This window comes from Cherax quadricarinatus, chromosome 39, assembly GCF_038502225.1.
Source record: "Cherax quadricarinatus isolate ZL_2023a chromosome 39, ASM3850222v1, whole genome shotgun sequence".
NCBI lineage: Eukaryota > Metazoa > Arthropoda > Malacostraca > Decapoda > Parastacidae > Cherax > Cherax quadricarinatus.
Genome location: NC_091330.1, coordinates 32,563,114 through 32,582,898, shown reverse-complemented (window position 1 = coordinate 32,582,898; position 19,785 = coordinate 32,563,114). Strand labels below are relative to the sequence as shown.

General features: G+C 46.6%; 1 protein-coding gene across 3 annotated transcripts in view; it reads right to left on the bottom strand.

Annotated features, from left to right (window-relative positions):
• Window positions 1-19,785, bottom strand: part of LOC128696230 (insulin receptor-like) — a 442,718-nt gene that overhangs the window by 215,652 nt on the left and 207,281 nt on the right. For all 3 annotated transcript variants that reach the window (XM_070092553.1, XM_070092554.1, XM_070092555.1), the window contains exons 13-14: window positions 17,077-17,164; window positions 4,343-4,860 (exon numbers count right to left, since the gene is read on the bottom strand). In XM_070092553.1, coding sequence (XP_069948654.1) covers window positions 4,343-4,860; window positions 17,077-17,164 — 606 coding nt within the window. The remainder of the gene's footprint in view (window positions 1-4,342; window positions 4,861-17,076; window positions 17,165-19,785) is intronic.

Genomic DNA, 19,785 nt, shown 5'->3' with positions numbered 1-19,785 from the left:
CTTGTTCACTCTTGGGACCTTGTTCACTCTTGGGACCTTGTTCACTCTTGGGACCTTGTTCACTCTTGGGACCTTGTTCACTCTTGGGACTTTGTTCACTCTTGGGACCTTGTTCACTCTTGGGGCCTTGTTCACTCTTGGGACCTTGTTCACTCTTGGGACCTTGTTCACTCTTGGGACCTTGTTCATTCTTGGGACCTTGTTCACTCTTGGGACCTTGTTCACTCTTGGGACTTTGTTCACTCTTGGGACCTTGTTCATTCTTGGGACCTTGTTCACTCTTGGGACCTTGTTCACTCTTGGGACCTTGTTCACTCTTGGGACCATGTTCACTCTTGCGACCTTGTTCACTCTTGGGACCTTGTTCACTCTTGGGACCATGTTCACTCTTGCGACCTTGTTCACTCTTGGGACCTTGTTCACTCTTGGGACCTTGTTCACTCTTGGGACCTTGTTCACTCTTGGGACCTTGTTCACTCCTGGGACCTTGTTCACTCTTGGTACCTTGTTCACTCTTGGGACCTTGTTCACTCTTGGGACCTTGTTCACTCTTGGGACCTTGTTCACTCTTGGGATCTTGTTCACTCTTGGGACCTTGTTCACTCTTGGGACCTTGTTCACTCTTGGGACCTTGTTCACTCTTTGGACCTTGTTCACTCTTGGGACCTTGTTCACTCATGGGACCATGTTCACTCTTGCGACCTTGTTCACTCTTGGGACCTTGTTCACTCTTGGGACCATGTTCACTCTTGCGACCTTGTTCACTCGTGGGACCTTGTTCACTCTTGGGACCATGTTCACTCTTGCGACCTTGTTCACTCTTGGGACCTTGTTCACTCTTGGGACCATGTTCACTCTTGCGACCTTGTTCACTCTTGGGACATTGTTCACTCTTGGGACCTTGTTCACTCTTGGGACCTTGTTCACTCTTGGGACCTTGTTCACTTCTGGGACCTTGTTCACTCTTGGGACCTTGTTCACTCTTGGGACCTTGTTCACTCTTGGGACCTTGTTCACTCTTGGGACCTTGTTCACTCTTGGGACCTTGTTCACTCTTGGGACCTTATTCACTCTTGGGACCTTGTTCACTCTTGGGATCTTGTTCACTCTTGGGACCTTGTTCACTCTTGGGACCTTGCTCACTCTTGCGACCTTGTTCACTCTTGGGACCTTGTTCACTCTTGGGATCTTGTTCACTCTTGGGACCTTGTTCACTCTTGGGATCTTGTTCACTCTTGGGACCTTGTTCACTCTTGGGACCTTGTTCACTCTTGGGACCTTGTTCACTCTTGGGTCTTTGTTCACTATTGGGACTTTGTTCACTATTGGGACCTTATTCACTCTTGGGACCTTGTTCACTCTTGGGACCTTGTTCACTCTTGGGACCTTGTTCACTCTTGGGACCTTGTTCACTCTTGGGACCTTGTTCACTCTTGGGACCTTGTTCACTCGTGCGACCTTGTTCACTCTTGGGACCTTGTTCACTCTTGGGACCTTTTTCACTCTTGGGACCTTGTTCACTCCTGGGACCTTGTTCACTCTTGGGACCTTGTTCACTCTTGGGACCTTGTTCACTCTTGGGACCTTGTTCACTCTTGGGACCTTGTTCACTCGTGCGACCTTGTTCACTCTTGGGACCTTGTTCACTCTTGGGACCTTGTTCACTCTTGGGACCTTGTTCACTCTTGGGACCTTGTTCACTCTTGGGACCTTGTTCTCTCTTGGGACCTTGTTCACTCTTGGGACCTTGTTCACTCTTGGGACCTTGTTCACTCGTGCGACCTTGTTCACTCTTGGGACCTTGTTCACTCTTGGGACCTTGTTCACTCTTGGGACCTTGTTCACTCTTGGGACCATGTTCACTCTTGGGACCTTGTTCACTCTTGGGACCTTGTTCACTCTTGGGACCTTGTTCACTCTTGGGACCTTGTTCACTCTTGGGACCTTGTTCAGTCTTGGGACCTTGTTCAATCTTGGGACCTTGTTCACTCTTGGGACCTTGTTCACTCTTGGGACCTTGTTCACTCTTGGGACCTTGTTCACTCTTGGGACCTTGTTCACTCTTGGGACCTTGTTCACTCTTGGGACCTTGTTCACTCTTGGGACCTTGTTCACTCTTGGGACCTTGTTCACTCTTGGGACCATGTTCACTCTTGGGACCTTGTTCACTCTTGGGACCTTGTTCACTCTTGGGACCTTGTTCACTCTTGGGACCTTGTTCACTCTTGGGACCTTGTTCACTCTTGGGACCTTGTTCACTATTGGGACCTTGTTCACTCTTGGGACCTTGTTCACTCTTGGGACCTTGTTCACTATTGGGACCTTGTTCACTCTTGGGACCTTGTTCACTCTTGGGACCTTGTTCACTCTTGGGACCTTGTTCACTCTTGGGACCTTGTTCACTCTTGGGACCTTGTTCACTCTTGGGACCTTGTTCACTCTTGGGACTTTGTTCACTCTTGGGACCTTGTTCACTCTTGGGGCCTTGTTCACTCTTGGGACCTTGTTCACTCTTGGGACCTTGTTCACTCTTGGGACCTTGTTCATTCTTGGGACCTTGTTCACTCTTGGGACCTTGTTCACTCTTGGGACTTTGTTCACTCTTGGGACCTTGTTCATTCTTGGGACCTTGTTCACTCTTGGGACCTTGTTCACTCTTGGGACCTTGTTCACTCTTGGGACCATGTTCACTCTTGCGACCTTGTTCACTCTTGGGACCTTGTTCACTCTTGGGACCATGTTCACTCTTGCGACCTTGTTCACTCTTGGGACCTTGTTCACTCTTGGGACCTTGTTCACTCTTGGGACCTTGTTCACTCTTGGGACCTTGTTCACTCTTGGGACCTTGTTCACTCTTGGGACCTTGTTCACTCTTGGGACCTTGTTCACTCTTGGGACCTTGTTCACTCTTGGGACCTTGTTCACTCTTTGGACCTTGTTCACTCTTGGGACCTTGTTCACTCATGGGACCATGTTCACTCTTGCGACCTTGTTCACTCTTGGGACCTTGTTCACTCTTGGGACCATGTTCACTCTTGCGACCTTGTTCACTCGTGGGACCTTGTTCACTCTTGGGACCATGTTCACTCTTGCGACCTTGTTCACTCTTGGGACCTTGTTCACTCTTGGGACCATGTTCACTCTTGCGACCTTGTTCACTCTTGGGACCTTGTTCACTCTTGGGACCTTGTTCACTCTTGGGACCTTGTTCACTCTTGGGACCTTGTTCACTCCTGGGACCTTGTTCACTCTCGGGACCTTGTTCACTCTTGGGACCTTGTTCACTCTTGGGACCTTGTTCACTCTTGGGACCTTGTTCACTCTTGGGACCTTGTTCACTCTTGGGACCTTGTTCACTCTTGGGACCTTGTTCACTCTTGGGATCTTGTTCACTCTTGGGACCTTGTTCACTCTTGGGACCTTGCTCACTCTTGCGACCTTGTTCACTCTTGGGACCTTGTTCACTCTTGGGATCTTGTTCACTCTTGGGACCTTGTTCACTCTTGGGATCTTGTTCACTCTTGGGACCTTGTTCACTCTTGGGACCTTGTTCACTCTTGGGACCTTGTTCACTCTTGGGACCTTGTTCACTCTTGGGACCTTGTTCACTCTTGGGACCTTGTTCACTCTTGCGACCTTGTTCACTCTTGGGACCGTGTTCACTCTTGGGACCTTGTTCACTTTTGGGACCTTGTTCACTCGTGCGACCTTGTTCACTCTTGCGACCTTGTTCACTCTTGGGACCATGTTCACTCTTGCGACATTGTTCACTCTTGGGACCTTGTTCACTCTTGCGACCTTGTTCACTCTTGCGACCTTGTTCACTCTTGGGACCATGTTCACTCTTGCGACATTGTTCACTCTTGGGACCTTGTTCACTCTTGGGACCATGTTCACTCTTGCGACCTTGTTCACTCTTGGGACCTTGTTCACTCTTGGGACCTTGTTCACTCTTGGGACCATGTTCACTCTTGCGACCTTGTTCACTCTTGGGACCTTGTTCACTCTTGGGACCTTGTTCACTTTTGGGAATAATGTCCCAGGACAAAAGTGTTTTTGATAAAATATGTTAAATGTTTGGTTAAGTGTCATTTTCTTGAAGTTGTTGATAACTTAAACCTGTTGGTAATATTTATGGTAATGAAAGTGTTATGAAAGTTACCTTCTGATCATGACTAGTCACCAGTTATTTATTAAATGTAAACTAAAATGAAAGTAAGAGGCGATAACTTAACACAGTGTTGTTGACAAAGTGAAGAACATATTGGGTCTATCGCTGGAAAGTTTGACAATTACTTAAAACATCAGAGATTAGATGGAAGGTGTCTGAGGGAGAACTCACCTGTGGCGCATCTGAGTGTGAGTACTGGATAATATATGCCAGGGGTGGACCATTAGGGTTGAGTGGAGGCTCCCAGGTCAACAGCAGGGTACTGCCAGAGATTGTAGTGGTGCTAGTTGTGGAGGTTTTGCTGCTAGCGGTGGTGATGCTGATGGCAGGAGAAGCGGAAGTAGCACTAGTGGCGGTGTTGCTAGTGGTGGTGTTGCTAGTGATGGTGTTGCTAATCGTGGCGTTGCTAGTTGAGCTAATATTAACGGAGTAAGTGGTACTGGAAGGACTAGTTGAAATTCTGGTGGTACTGACATTAATGGAAGGAGAAGACGAAGTGGCACTGGTGGAGGAATTAATGGCGATAATATTAATGCTGTCATTAATGGAGGAAGAGTTAGAGGAGCTGGTAGCACTCGGCCCTGTGCCAGAGCTTAACACTTCTTCCTCCAAATGCTCCTCTTGATCTTCAAGTCTACGTTGTCTAGTTTCCAGTTTGACAACAAATTTAAGAATATTGTTACGAGTTTCTGAAATAAGAACATGACATAAGAACAGAAACTTGCATCAATCCTGCTGACTCATAATAAACACGTTCTTCTCACACTCAAACTTACTCATATATTTCTCTAAACTATTTATGAAACTACACATGGCGTTAGCTTCCATCACTAACTGGCACAGTTTTCCTCTCTTCTACAATTGTACCTCTAAGCCGTTACTTTCCTATTTCAGATTCTTGGTTAGAAAGTCTCAGCAGCGTGATAACTTAATTTCACCTGTATTCCATATGTACTTCAATTATCGATCTCACATTACACTTTTCTAGAGAGTGATGGTAAATGGTTCTCATTATTATTATAATCAAGGGAGAAGCGCTAAACCCGAAGGATTATACAGTGCCTGGGGGGGGGGATGTGGAAGGTATTCAGGCTTAATTCGGGGAACTGGAGCACAGATCAAATTCCCTAAATCAAGAGCCCCTCACCAACATCAAGGAACCTTCCTTGAGGGGGAAAAATGGTTCTCAGTTTGTCTTGGATTCAAAATTCCGTAATTAGTAGAATAATTTTGTAATCCTACTCAGTATGTTTACCAATGCATTTATCTTCATTCCGTACTATGAGGACCAGAACTGCACAGCATCATTGTAATAATATTTATTAGAAGGAAGATTTCACATTGAGTGACTACTTCGATCACAACACAGAATCAGCTTAAATAAAAGACATATTTAGTAAGAAGGGATCCGGTGAAGTAGGGAAGGGATGGGAATATGAGATGTGCATTGATCTGTGCAATGTGGAACACAAAGAGTAGTAGTAAACAGAGTAAAGTCTGAGGAGGCTATTCTGAAAAGCTCTGGTCCACAAGGCACAGTACTCTCTCCCATCCTGTTCCTCATCCTCATATCTGACATAGACAGGGATGTAAGCCACAGTGATTGAACATTAAAATGGTATGAAATACCGACAGATTGTTAGGTAAGACACATATGCAACAGTTAGGTATCTTTATTTCGAAACGTTTCGCCTACACAGTAGGCTTCTTCAGTCGAGTACAGAAAGGTTGATAGAAGCAGAAGATACTTGAAGACGATGTAATCAGTCCATCACCCTTAAAGTTTTGAGGTGGTCAGTCCCTCAGTCTGGAGAAGAGCATTGTTCCGTTGTCTGAAACAATATGAAGTTGAAGTGACAGAATGGGGCCTTTATATAGTGCCAGGAGGTGAGACGTAGGTTGCTTTGGGAGGGCAGGTCCTTCTCAAACCCAGCCGTTCTCACTAGTAGAGGTTGTCGAAGTGGTCTGTACCAAGATACCCTTGTGTTGCAGTGTCTGACAGAATGAACATTAAAATGGTATGAAATACCGACAGATTGTTAGGTAAGACACATATGCAACAGTTAGGTATCTTTATTTCGAAACGTTTCGCCTACACAGTAGGCTTCTTCAGTCGAGTACAGAAAGGTTGATAGAAGCAGAAGATACTTGAAGACGATGTAATCAGTCCATCACCCTTAAAGTTTTGAGGTGGTCAGTCCCTCAGTCTGGAGAAGAGCATTGTTCCGTTGTCTGAAACAATATGAAGTTGAAGTGACAGAATGGGGCCTTTATATAGTGCCAGGAGGTGAGACGTAGGTTGCTTTGGGAGGGCAGGTCCTTCTCAAACCCAGCCGTTCTCACTAGTAGAGGTTGTCGAAGTGGTCTGTACCAAGATACCCTTGTGTTGCAGTGTCTGACAGAATGAACATTAAAATGGTATGAAATACCGACAGATTGTTAGGTAAGACACATATGCAACAGTTAGGTATCTTTATTTCGAAACGTTTCGCCTACACAGTAGGCTTCTTCAGTCGAGTACAGAAAGGTTGATAGAAGCAGAAGATACTTGAAGACGATGTAATCAGTCCATCACCCTTAAAGTTTTGAGGTGGTCAGTCCCTCAGTCTGGAGAAGAGCATTGTTCCGTTGTCTGAAACAATATGAAGTTGAAGTGACAGAATGGGGCCTTTATATAGTGCCAGGAGGTGAGACGTAGGTTGCTTTGGGAGGGCAGGTCCTTCTCAAACCCAGCCGTTCTCACTAGTAGAGGTTGTCGAAGTGGTCTGTACCAAGATACCCTTGTGTTGCAGTGTCTGACAGAATGAACATTAAAATGGTATGAAATACCGACAGATTGTTAGGTAAGACACATATGCAGAGAACGGCTGGGTTTGAGAAGGACCTGCCCTCCCAAAGCAACCTACGTCTCACCTCCTGGCACTATATAAAGGCCCCATTCTGTCACTTCAACTTCATATTGTTTCAGACAACGGAACAATGCTCTTCTCCAGACTGAGGGACTGACCACCTCAAAACTTTAAGGGTGATGGACTGATTACATCGTCTTCAAGTATCTTCTGCTTCTATCAACCTTTCTGTACTCGACTGAAGAAGCCTACTGTGTAGGCGAAACGTTTCGAAATAAAGATACCTAACTGTTGCATATGTGTCTTACCTAACAATCTGTCGGTATTTCATACCATTTTAATGTTCATTCTGTCAGACACTGCAACACAAGGGTATCTTGGTACAGACCACTTCGACAACCTCTACTAGTGAGAACGGCTGGGTTTGAGAAGGACCTGCCCTCCCAAAGCAACCTACGTCTCACCTCCTGGCACTATATAAAGGCCCCATTCTGTCACTTCAACTTCATATTGTTTCAGACAACGGAACAATGCTCTTCTCCAGACTGAGGGACTGACCACCTCAAAACTTTAAGGGTGATGGACTGATTACATCGTCTTCAAGTATCTTCTGCTTCTATCAACCTTTCTGTACTCGACTGAAGAAGCCTACTGTGTAGGCGAAACGTTTCGAAATAAAGATACCTAACTGTTGCATATGTGTCTTACCTAACAATCTGTCGGTATTTCATACCATTTTAATGTTCATTCTGTCAGACACTGCAACACAAGGGTATCTTGGTACAGACCACTTCGACAACCTCTACTAGTGAGAACGGCTGGGTTTGAGAAGGACCTGCCCTCCCAAAGCAACCTACGTCTCACCTCCTGGCACTATATAAAGGCCCCATTCTGTCACTTCAACTTCATATTGTTTCAGACAACGGAACAATGCTCTTCTCCAGACTGAGGGACTGACCACCTCAAAACTTTAAGGGTGATGGACTGATTACATCGTCTTCAAGTATCTTCTGCTTCTATCAACCTTTCTGTACTCGACTGAAGAAGCCTACTGTGTAGGCGAAACGTTTCGAAATAAAGATACCTAACTGTTGCATATGTGTCTTACCTAACAATCTGTCGGTATTTCATACCATTTTAATGTTCATTCTGTCAGACACTGCAACACAAGGGTATCTTGGTACAGACCACTTCGACAACCTCTACTAGTGAGAACGGCTGGGTTTGAGAAGGACCTGCCCTCCCAAAGCAACCTACGTCTCACCTCCTGGCACTATATAAAGGCCCCATTCTGTCACTTCAACTTCATATTGTTTCAGACAACGGAACAATGCTCTTCTCCAGACTGAGGGACTGACCACCTCAAAACTTTAAGGGTGATGGACTGATTACATCGTCTTCAAGTATCTTCTGCTTCTATCAACCTTTCTGTACTCGACTGAAGAAGCCTACTGTGTAGGCGAAACGTTTCGAAATAAAGATACCTAACTGTTGCATATGTGTCTTACCTAACAATCTGTCGGTATTTCATACCATTTTAATGTTCATTCTGTCAGACACTGCAACACAAGGGTATCTTGGTACAGACCACTTCGACAACCTCTACTAGTGAGAACGGCTGGGTTTGAGAAGGACCTGCCCTCCCAAAGCAACCTACGTCTCACCTCCTGGCACTATATAAAGGCCCCATTCTGTCACTTCAACTTCATATTGTTTCAGACAACGGAACAATGCTCTTCTCCAGACTGAGGGACTGACCACCTCAAAACTTTAAGGGTGATGGACTGATTACATCGTCTTCAAGTATCTTCTGCTTCTATCAACCTTTCTGTACTCGACTGAAGAAGCCTACTGTGTAGGCGAAACGTTTCGAAATAAAGATACCTAACTGTTGCATATGTGTCTTACCTAACAATCTGTCGGTATTTCATACCATTTTAATGTTCATTCTGTCAGACACTGCAACACAAGGGTATCTTGGTACAGACCACTTCGACAACCTCTACTAGTGAGAACGGCTGGGTTTGAGAAGGACCTGCCCTCCCAAAGCAACCTACGTCTCACCTCCTGGCACTATATAAAGGCCCCATTCTGTCACTTCAACTTCATATTGTTTCAGACAACGGAACAATGCTCTTCTCCAGACTGAGGGACTGACCACCTCAAAACTTTAAGGGTGATGGACTGATTACATCGTCTTCAAGTATCTTCTGCTTCTATCAACCTTTCTGTACTCGACTGAAGAAGCCTACTGTGTAGGCGAAACGTTTCGAAATAAAGATACCTAACTGTTGCATATGTGTCTTACCTAACAATCTGTCGGTATTTCATACCATTTTAATGTTCATTCTGTCAGACACTGCAACACAAGGGTATCTTGGTACAGACCACTTCGACAACCTCTACTAGTGAGAACGGCTGGGTTTGAGAAGGACCTGCCCTCCCAAAGCAACCTACGTCTCACCTCCTGGCACTATATAAAGGCCCCATTCTGTCACTTCAACTTCATATTGTTTCAGACAACGGAACAATGCTCTTCTCCAGACTGAGGGACTGACCACCTCAAAACTTTAAGGGTGATGGACTGATTACATCGTCTTCAAGTATCTTCTGCTTCTATCAACCTTTCTGTACTCGACTGAAGAAGCCTACTGTGTAGGCGAAACGTTTCGAAATAAAGATACCTAACTGTTGCATATGTGTCTTACCTAACAATCTGTCGGTATTTCATACCATTTTAATGTTCATTCTGTCAGACACTGCAACACAAGGGTATCTTGGTACAGACCACTTCGACAACCTCTACTAGTGAGAACGGCTGGGTTTGAGAAGGACCTGCCCTCCCAAAGCAACCTACGTCTCACCTCCTGGCACTATATAAAGGCCCCATTCTGTCACTTCAACTTCATATTGTTTCAGACAACGGAACAATGCTCTTCTCCAGACTGAGGGACTGACCACCTCAAAACTTTAAGGGTGATGGACTGATTACATCGTCTTCAAGTATCTTCTGCTTCTATCAACCTTTCTGTACTCGACTGAAGAAGCCTACTGTGTAGGCGAAACGTTTCGAAATAAAGATACCTAACTGTTGCATATGTGTCTTACCTAACAATCTGTCGGTATTTCATACCATTTTAATGTTCATTCTGTCAGACACTGCAACACAAGGGTATCTTGGTACAGACCACTTCGACAACCTCTACTAGTGAGAACGGCTGGGTTTGAGAAGGACCTGCCCTCCCAAAGCAACCTACGTCTCACCTCCTGGCACTATATAAAGGCCCCATTCTGTCACTTCAACTTCATATTGTTTCAGACAACGGAACAATGCTCTTCTCCAGACTGAGGGACTGACCACCTCAAAACTTTAAGGGTGATGGACTGATTACATCGTCTTCAAGTATCTTCTGCTTCTATCAACCTTTCTGTACTCGACTGAAGAAGCCTACTGTGTAGGCGAAACGTTTCGAAATAAAGATACCTAACTGTTGCATATGTGTCTTACCTAACAATCTGTCGGTATTTCATACCATTTTAATGTTCATTCTGTCAGACACTGCAACACAAGGGTATCTTGGTACAGACCACTTCGACAACCTCTACTAGTGAGAACGGCTGGGTTTGAGAAGGACCTGCCCTCCCAAAGCAACCTACGTCTCACCTCCTGGCACTATATAAAGGCCCCATTCTGTCACTTCAACTTCATATTGTTTCAGACAACGGAACAATGCTCTTCTCCAGACTGAGGGACTGACCACCTCAAAACTTTAAGGGTGATGGACTGATTACATCGTCTTCAAGTATCTTCTGCTTCTATCAACCTTTCTGTACTCGACTGAAGAAGCCTACTGTGTAGGCGAAACGTTTCGAAATAAAGATACCTAACTGTTGCATATGTGTCTTACCTAACAATTGTGTGGTTGTAATTTGTTTTATATTCCTATGAAATTTTAATTTCTTCACGTTAACCACATCGGAGTAATTGAAATTTCTCATCGTTGAACTTCACATTGTTTTCTGCAGCCCATTGAAAGATTTGATTGATGCCCGCCTGGAGTCTAGTAGTTTCTTCATTGGAGGACACTGTTATGCAGATCCGGGTGTTATCTGCAGGGGAAGACACGGTACTTGTCTATGTCCGATATGAGTATGAGGAACAATACGGGAGGGAGTAATATGCCTGTCGGAACAGAGCTTTTCACCGTAGCCGCCTCAGAATTTACTAAGTGGTGTGTGGTCTTACGTTGTGTGGTTTTCTGTTCTGTGGTCTTCTGGTGTGTGGTCTTCTGGTGTGTAGTCTTCTGATGTGTGGGCTTCTGGTGTGTGGTCTTCTGGTGTGTGGGCTTCTGGTGTGTGGTCTTCTGGTGTGTGGATTTCTGGTATGTGGGCTTCTGGTGTGCGGTCTTCTGGTGTGTGGGCTTCTGGTGTGTGGTCTTCTGGTGTGTGGGCTTATGGTGTGTGGGCTTCTGGTGTGTGGGCTTCTAGTGTGTGAGCTTCTGGTGTGTGGGCTTCTGGTGTGTGGGATTCTGGTGTGTGGGTTTCTGGTGTTTGGGCTTCTGGTGTGTGGGCTTCTGTGTGCGGGCTTCTGGTGTGTGGGCTTATGGTGTGTGGGCTTCTCGTGTTTGGGCTTCTGGTGTGTGATCTTCTGGTGTGTGGGCTTTTGGTGTGTGGTGTTCGGGTGTGTGGGCTTCTCGTGCGTGGGGTTCTGGTGTTTGGACTTCTGGTGTGTGATCTTCTGGAGTTTGGGCTTCTGGTGTGTGGTGTTCTGGTGTGTGGGCTTCTGGTGTGGGGTCTTCTGGTGTGTGGGCTTCTGGTGAGTGGGTTTCTGGTGTTTGGGCTTAAGGTGTGTGGGCTTGCTGTGTGTGGGTTTTTGTTGTGTGGGCTTGTGGTGTGTGGGCTTTTGGTATTTGGGCATGTGGTGTGTGGGCTTGTGGTGTGTGTGGGTTTATGGTGTGTGGGCTTAAGGTGTGTGGGCTTTTGGTGTGTGGGCTTGTGATGTGCGGGCTAGTGGTGTGTGGGCTTGTGGTGTCTGGGCTTATAGTGTGTGGGCTTATCGTGTGTGGGCTTGTTGCGTGTGGGCTTGTGGTGTGTGGGCTTGTGGTGTGTGGGCTTCTGGTGTGAGGGCTTTTGGTGTGTAGTCTTCTGGTGTGTGGTCTTCTGGTGTGTGGTCTCCTGGTGTGTGGGCTTCTGGTGTGTGGTCTTCTGGTGTGTGGGCTTCTGGTGTGTGGTCTTCTTGTGTGTGGGCCTCAGGTGTGTAGTCTTCTGGTGTGTGGTCTTCTGGTGTGTGGTCTTCTGGTGTGTGGTCTTCTGGTGTGTGGTCTTCTGGTGTGTGGGCTTCTGGTGTGTGGTCTTCTGGTATCTGGTCTTCTGGTGTGTGGTCTTCTGGTATGTGATCTTCTGGTGTGTGGTCTTCTGGTGTGTGGTCTTCTGGTGTGTGGTCTTCTCATAAGTGGGCTTCTGATATGTGGGCTTGTGATGCGTGAGCTTCTGGTGCGTGGGATCCTGGTGTGTGGGCTTCTGGTGTGTGGGTTTCTGGTATGTGGGCTTGTTGTGTGTGTGATTGTGGTGTGTGGGCTTGTGGTGTGAGGGTTTGTGGTGTGTGGGCTTGTGGTGTGTGGGCTTCTGGTGTGTGGGCTTGTGGTGTGTGAACTTCAGGTGTGTGGGCTTCTGGTGTGTGGGCTTCTGGTGTGTGGGCTTCTGGTGTGTAGGCTTCTCTTGTGTGGGCTTGTGGTGTGTGGGCTTCTTGCGTGTGGGCCTCTGGAGTGTGGACTTCTGGTTTGTGGGCTTCTGGCGTGTGGGATTCTGGTGTGCGGGCTTCTGGAGTAGGTTCTTCTGGTGTGTTGGCTTCTGGTGTATAGGCTTCTCTTATGTGGGCTTCTGGTGTGTGACCTTCTGGTGTGTGGCCTTGTTGTGCGTGGCCTTCTGGTGTGTGGCCTTCTGGTGTGTGGTCTTCTGGTGTGTAGGCTTCTCTTATGTGGGCTTCTGGTGTGTGGCCATCTGGTCTGTGGGCGTCTGGTGTAGGGTCTTCTGGTGTGTGGGCTTCTGGTGTATAGGCTTCTCTTATGTGGGCTCCTGGTGTGTGGCCTTCTGGTGTGTGGGCTTCTAGTGTGTGGGCTTCTAGTGTGTGGGCTTCTGGTGTGGGATCTTCTGGTGTGTGGCCATCTGGTGTGTGGGCTACTGGTGTGTGGGCTTCAGGTGTGTGGGCTTCTGGTGTGTGGTGCTTCTGGTGTGTGGGCTTCTGGTGTGTGGACTTCCGGTGTGTGGGCTTCTGGTGTGTGGGCTTCTGGTGTGTGGGCTTCTGATGTGTGGGATTGTCGTGTGTAGGCTTCTCTTGTGTGGGCTTGTGGTGTGTGAGCTTCTTGTGTGTGGGCTTCTGGAGTGTGAACTTCTGGTGTGTGGGCTTCTGGCGTGTGGGCTTCTGGTGTGGGGTCTTCTGGTGTGGGGTCTTCTGGTGTGTGGGCTTCTCTTATGTGGGCTTCTGGTGTGTGGCCTCCTGGTGTGTGGCCTTCTGGCGTGTGGGCTTCTGGTGTGTGGCCTTATGGTGTGTAGGCTTTTGGTGAGTGGCCTTCTGGTGTGTGGGCTTCTGGTGTGTGGCCTTCTGATGTTTGGCCTTCTGGTGTGTGGCCTTCTGGTGTGTGGCCTTCTGGTGTGTGGGTTTTTTGTGAGTTGGCTTGTGGTGTGTGGGCTTGTGGTGTGTGGGCTTCTGGTGTGTGAGCTTGTTGTGTGTGGGCTTGTGGTGTGTGGGCTTCTGGTGTGTGGCCTTCTGGTGTGTGGGCTTCTGGTGAGTGGGCTTCTGGTGTGCGTGCTTCTGGTGTGTGGGCTTCTGGTGTGTGGGCTTCTGGTGTGTTGGCTTCTGGTGTTTGGGCTTCTGGTGTGTGGGCTTCTGGTGTGTGGGCTTTTGGTGTGCGGGCATCTGGTGTGTGGGCTTCTGGTGTTTGGGCTTCTGGTGTGTGATCATCTCGTGTGTGGGCTTCTGTTGTGATGTGTTGTGGTGTGTTAGCTTCTGGTGTGTGGGCTTCTGGTGTGTGGTCCTCTGGTGTGGGGGATTCTGGTGTGTGGTCTTCTGGTATGTGGGCTTGTTGTGTGTGGGCTTGTGGTGTGTGGGCTTGTGGTGTGTGGGCTTGTGGTGTGTGGGCTTGTGGTGTGTGGGCTTGTGGTGTGTGGGCTTGTGGTGTGTGGGCTTGTGGTGTGTGGGCTTGTGGTGTGTGGGCTTCTGGTGTGTATGCTTCTCTTGTGTGGGCTTGTGGTGTGTGGGCCTCTGGTGTGTGGGCTTTTGGTGTTAGGGATTCTGGTGTGTGATATTCTCGTGTGTGGGCTTCTGGTGTGTGATGTTGTGGTGTGTGGGCTTCTGTTGTCTGGCCTTCTGGTGTGTGGGCTTCTGGTGTGGGGGTTTCTGGTGTGTGGTCTTCTGGTGTGTGGGCTTCTGGTGTGTGGGCTTCTGGTATGTGTCCTTGTTGTGTGTGGGCTTGTAAGTGCGTGGGCTTGTGGTGTGTGGGGTTGTGGTGTGTGGGCTTGTGGTGTGTGGACTTCTGGTGAGTGGGCGTGTGGTGTGTGGGCTTCTGGAGTGTGGACTTCTGGTGTGTGGGCTTCTGGTGTGTGGGCTTCTGGTGTGTGGGCTTCTGGTGTGTGGGCTTCTGGTGTGTGGGCTTCTGGTGTGTAGGCTTCTCTTGTGTGGGCTTCTTGTGTGTGGGCTTCTGGTGTGTGGGCTTCTGGTTTGTGGGCTTCTGGCGTGTGGCCTTCTGGTGTGTGGGATTCTGGTGTGGGGTCTTCTGGTGTGTGGGCTTCTGGTGTGTAGGCTTCTCTTGTGTGGGATTGTGGTGTGTGGCCTTCTGGTGTGTGGCCTTCTGGTGTGTGGCCTTCTACTGTGTGGTCTTCTGGTGTGTAGGCTTCTTTTATGCGGGCTTCTGGTGTGCGGGCTTCTGATGTGTGGGCTTCTGGTGTGTAGGCTTCTCTTGTGTGGGATTGTGGTGTGTGAGCTTCTTGTGTGTGGGCTTCTTGAGTGCGGACTTCTGGTGTGTGGGCTTCAGGCGTGTGGGCTTCTTGTGTGGGGTCTTCTGGTGTGTGGGCTTCTTGTGTGTAGGCTTCTTTTATGTGGGCTTCTGGTGTGTGGCCTTCTGGTGTGTGGCCTTTTGGTGTGTGGCTTACTGGTGTGTGTGATTCTGGTGTGTGGCCTTCTGGTGTGTGGGCTTCTAGTGTGTGTGGCCTTCTGGTGTGTGGGCTTCTGGTGTGTGAACTTCTGGTGTTTAGGCTTCTGGTGTGTGGCCTTCTGGTGTTTGGCCTTCTGGTGTGTGGCCTTCTGGTGTTTGGCCTTCTGGTGTGTGGCCTCTTATGTGTGGCCTTCTGGTGTGTGGCTTTCTGGTGTGTGGCCTTCTGTGAGTGGGCTTTTGGTGTGTGGGTTTCTGGTGTGTGGGTTTCTGGTGTGTGGGCTTTTGGTGTGTGGGCTTCTGGTGTGTGGGCTTCTGGTGTTTGGGCTTCTGGTGTGTGATCTTTTCGTGTGTGGGCTTCTGGTGTGTGATGTTGTGGTGTGTGGGTTTCTGGTGTGGGCTTCTGGTGTGAGGGCTTCTGGTGTGGGGGCTTCTGGTGTGTCGTCTTCTGGTGTGTGGGCTTCTGGTGTGTGGGCTTCGGGTGTGTGGGCTTCTGGTGTGTGGGCTTTTGGTATGTGGGCTTTTGGTGTGTGGGCTTCTGGAATGTGGGCTTGTTGCATGTGGGCTTATGGTGTGTGGGCTTGTGGTGTGTGGGCTTGTGGTGAGTGAGCTTGTGGTGTGTGGGCTTGTGGAGTGTGGGCTTGTGGTGTTTGGGCTTGTGGTGTGTGGGCTTGTGGAGGGGACTTCTGGGTTGTGGGCTTGTGGTGTGTGGACTTTTGGTGTGTGGGCTTGTGGAGTGGGCTTCTGGTGTGTGGGCTTCTGGTGTGAAGACTTATCTTCTGTGGGCTTGTGGTGTGTGGGCTTCTGGTGTTAACGCTTCTGAAGTATGATCTTCTTGAGTGTGGGCTTCTGGTGAGTGGTGTTGTGGTGTGTGGGCTTCTGGTGTGTGGGCTTCTGGTGTGGGGGCTTTTGGTGTGTGGTCTTCTGGAGTGTGGGCTTCTGGTGTGTGGGCTTCTGGTGTGTAGTCTTGTGGTGTGTGGGCTTCTGGTGTTTGGGCTTCTGGTGTGTGATCTTCTCGTGAGTGGGCTTCTGGGCTGGAGTTTTGAGACTATGACCGCGGGTTCAATCCCGGCCGGGGGTATGGTTTGTTTGCAATCGTGTCATTACGATTTCTTGAGTCATGTTGACGGCAGTGAAGGGACTTGAGCTAGAGTTCGTCACGGCCACGCTAGCTGGAGATTCGTCTGTAAAAACTTGCATTTGTGGTCACAGTGGTGCCTGTGCTAACCTTCCTATGGTGTAGAAATATACCTAGTTGGATGAATCTTATTGTGGCTAGCTGGTCTAGTGGCTAACGCGACGGGCTGGAGTTTTGAGACTCTCTGACCGCGGGTTCAATCCCGGCCGGGGGTATGGTTTGTTTGCAATCGTGTCATTACGATTTCGTGAGTCAACTAACATATCTTTTCCCCTCAACACACTTCTACATACGTTCACCATTCCTCTAATAATTTATTTTTTAGAGACTTTGTGAACCCCACTGAGATGGTCACTAAAACATTACAATATAAAACTCTGGTGTTGTTCTCATCATCGTGTCAACATTAACACAACTTTCTCCTCACACAACAGTCAAGTGATTTGCTGTCAAATATCACTTCGTCTCAAGGCTTTCCTGAATATACAACCTCATAATTTTCTTACTCTTATGTACATGCCATATGACCATGGTTCTGTTACCATTATAAATTTGATAATGAGATTGCATTTTAAGTCTTTATTCCAGTACATATTGGTATTATATCCCATTATTTCCAGATTATCATGTACATTGTACTACTGGTCAGCAACGTAATGTCCAACATTTACTTTAGGATTTTAGTAACTTACTCTGTACCTGTTTGTTGACGACACGGGAACACTTTGTTGGGTTAATGAAAGTACAGAAAAGAAGCAAATATTGACTTACTGTCTGGCAGAGTAGTGGCAGTCAAATTCTTCCATTCACTGCAGAGAGTGATGTTCTCCACCTTCGCCTGACACGCCCGAACCGATATCTGAGGGAGCAGCACACGGTGGCTGAGAGATATTCTATGTTTCTCTACCTTTATAATATATACATATATATATACATATATATCTACATATATATATATACATATATATATATATACATATATATATATACATATATATATATATATATATATATATATATATATATATATATATATATATATATATATATATATATATATATATATGTATATATATATATATATATATATATATATATATATATATGTATATATATGTAATGTATATATATATATATATATATATATATATATATATATATATATATATATATATATATATATATATATATATATATATATATATATATATATATATATATGAGTGGTATTAAATCAATAACAACACTGCGACTACCCGAGAATTCGAACCCATGTTGTTTTAGCCCGCCTCATGGTGAGCGAATATTCCATGACGCTCTAATCCACAGGACAGTATAATTCTACAAGAAACATGCACCCAGTAGAGCTAGGTGTTGCACCATGATCCGAGAACATTCGATAGCGTGGGTGCCTCTGAGCTAATTTCAACCTCCTCTCCGTTTGGTGTACTAGCCTCCACGGGCAGTATTTTATATTACTGTAGCCACGAACAAGTAGTATTTAGTCAATAACAACTCTGCAACTAGCCGAGGATTCGAACCCATGTTGTTTTAGCCTGCCTCATGAGGAGCGACAATTCACGATGCTCTAGCCCACGGGACCATACAATTCTACAAAGATCATGCACCCAGCTGAACTAGGTGTTAGACAGTGATACGAAGATATATGATGGTGTGGGCGCCTCAGCTAATTTAATTATACTCCAAGTTTGGTGTACTAGCCTCCACGGGCAGTATATAAAGTATTATAACCACGAACGAGTGGTATTTACTCAATAACAATACTGCAACTAGCCGGGGGAACGAATTCCTTCGTTGATACAATACTATATATACTGCTTGTGGAGGCTAGTACACCAAATGGGGAGTAGAAAGAAATTAGCTCTGAGGGGCCCACATCAGTTTTCTAATTCTGAACCTGAACCGTTTTTCAAATCTTTCGAAGCCTGGGCTTGAGCCTAGCAATGGCCATTCAAGCAGTTGGCAGCACTGGTTCATATAATATTGTATGGTAAATCACAGGAATCAACGGCTGATTTAGGTGAAGAAGATAACTCCAATTCATCCTAATCAGATGATTATCCATTATAATCAGTCGGTTGGGCCATATGTGTTTATCTAGAAGATCACTCTGTCACAACTGCTACTGAGGAGGGTAATGTTGCAGACACATTCAAGGGTAATCGCTCCTTGTCTCAGCCCTTTCCTAACATTTTTTCCTACCAGCTGGATATGGAGAGTTGGACGTCTGGATTTCATTCTAACATAGAAACTAGAGTTGAGACGGTTTGCCCACCACAAGATCAAATATACGCATGAAATAAGGATCCCGAGCCCATAACCAGGTACTACTGCCGTAAGCCTTGCCACAACAAGGCCACCTGCCCAGTTATGTATGCGTACTGTTAGTGGTAAGTCAAAAATGCCACAGCCCTTGGACAATATTTAAATGATCATAGACAAAGCATATCAAACTGACGTAGCCGCTTGTATGGCATTTTTCTACAGTAGCAGTCAAATCTCCCTTAAGTATTGTAGAATTACCCACAATACATGTTATGTGAAAGGAAGCAAGAGGAATTAATGCGACATTTTATTGAGGTAACGTTTTGCTCATCAGGAACTTTGTCAAGCCTATAAAATGTCGCATTAATTGCACTTGTCCTTTTACCATGCTCCCTTAATTACCATGCTCCCTTAATTACCATGCTCCCTTAATTACCATGTTCCCTTAATTACCATGCTCCCTTAATTACCATGCTCCCTTAATTACCATGCTCCCTTAATTACCATGCTCCCTTAATTACCATGTTCCCTTAATTACCATGCTCCCTTAATTACTATGCTCCCTTAATTACCATGCTTCCTTAATTACCATGCTCCCTTAATTACCATGCTCCCTTAATTACCATGCTCCCTTAATTACCATGCTCCCTTAATTACCATGCTCCCTTAATTACCATGCTCCCTTAATTACCATGCTCCCTTAATTACCATGCTCCCTTAATTACCATGCTCCCTTAATTACCATGCTCCCTTAATTACCATGCTCCCTTAATTACCATGCTCCCTTAATTACCATGCTCCCTTAATCACCAAGCTCCCTTAATTACCATGCTCCCTTAATTACCATGCTCCCTTAATTACTATGCTCCCTTAATTACCATGCTCCCTTAATTACCATGCTCCCTTAATTACTATGCTCCCTTAATTACCATGCTCCCTTAATTACCATGCTCCCTTAATTACCATGCTCCCTTAATTACCATGCTCCCTTAATTACCATGCTCCCTTAATTACCATGCTCCTTAATTACCATGCTCCCTTAATTACCATGCTCCCTTAATTACCATGCTCCCTTAATTACCATGCTCCCTTAATTACCATGCTCCCTTAATTACCATGCTCCCTTAATTACCATGCTCCCTTAAGGAACAAGACTGTGCTTATTGCTCCCTCTTACATGAGAAAGTACTTTCA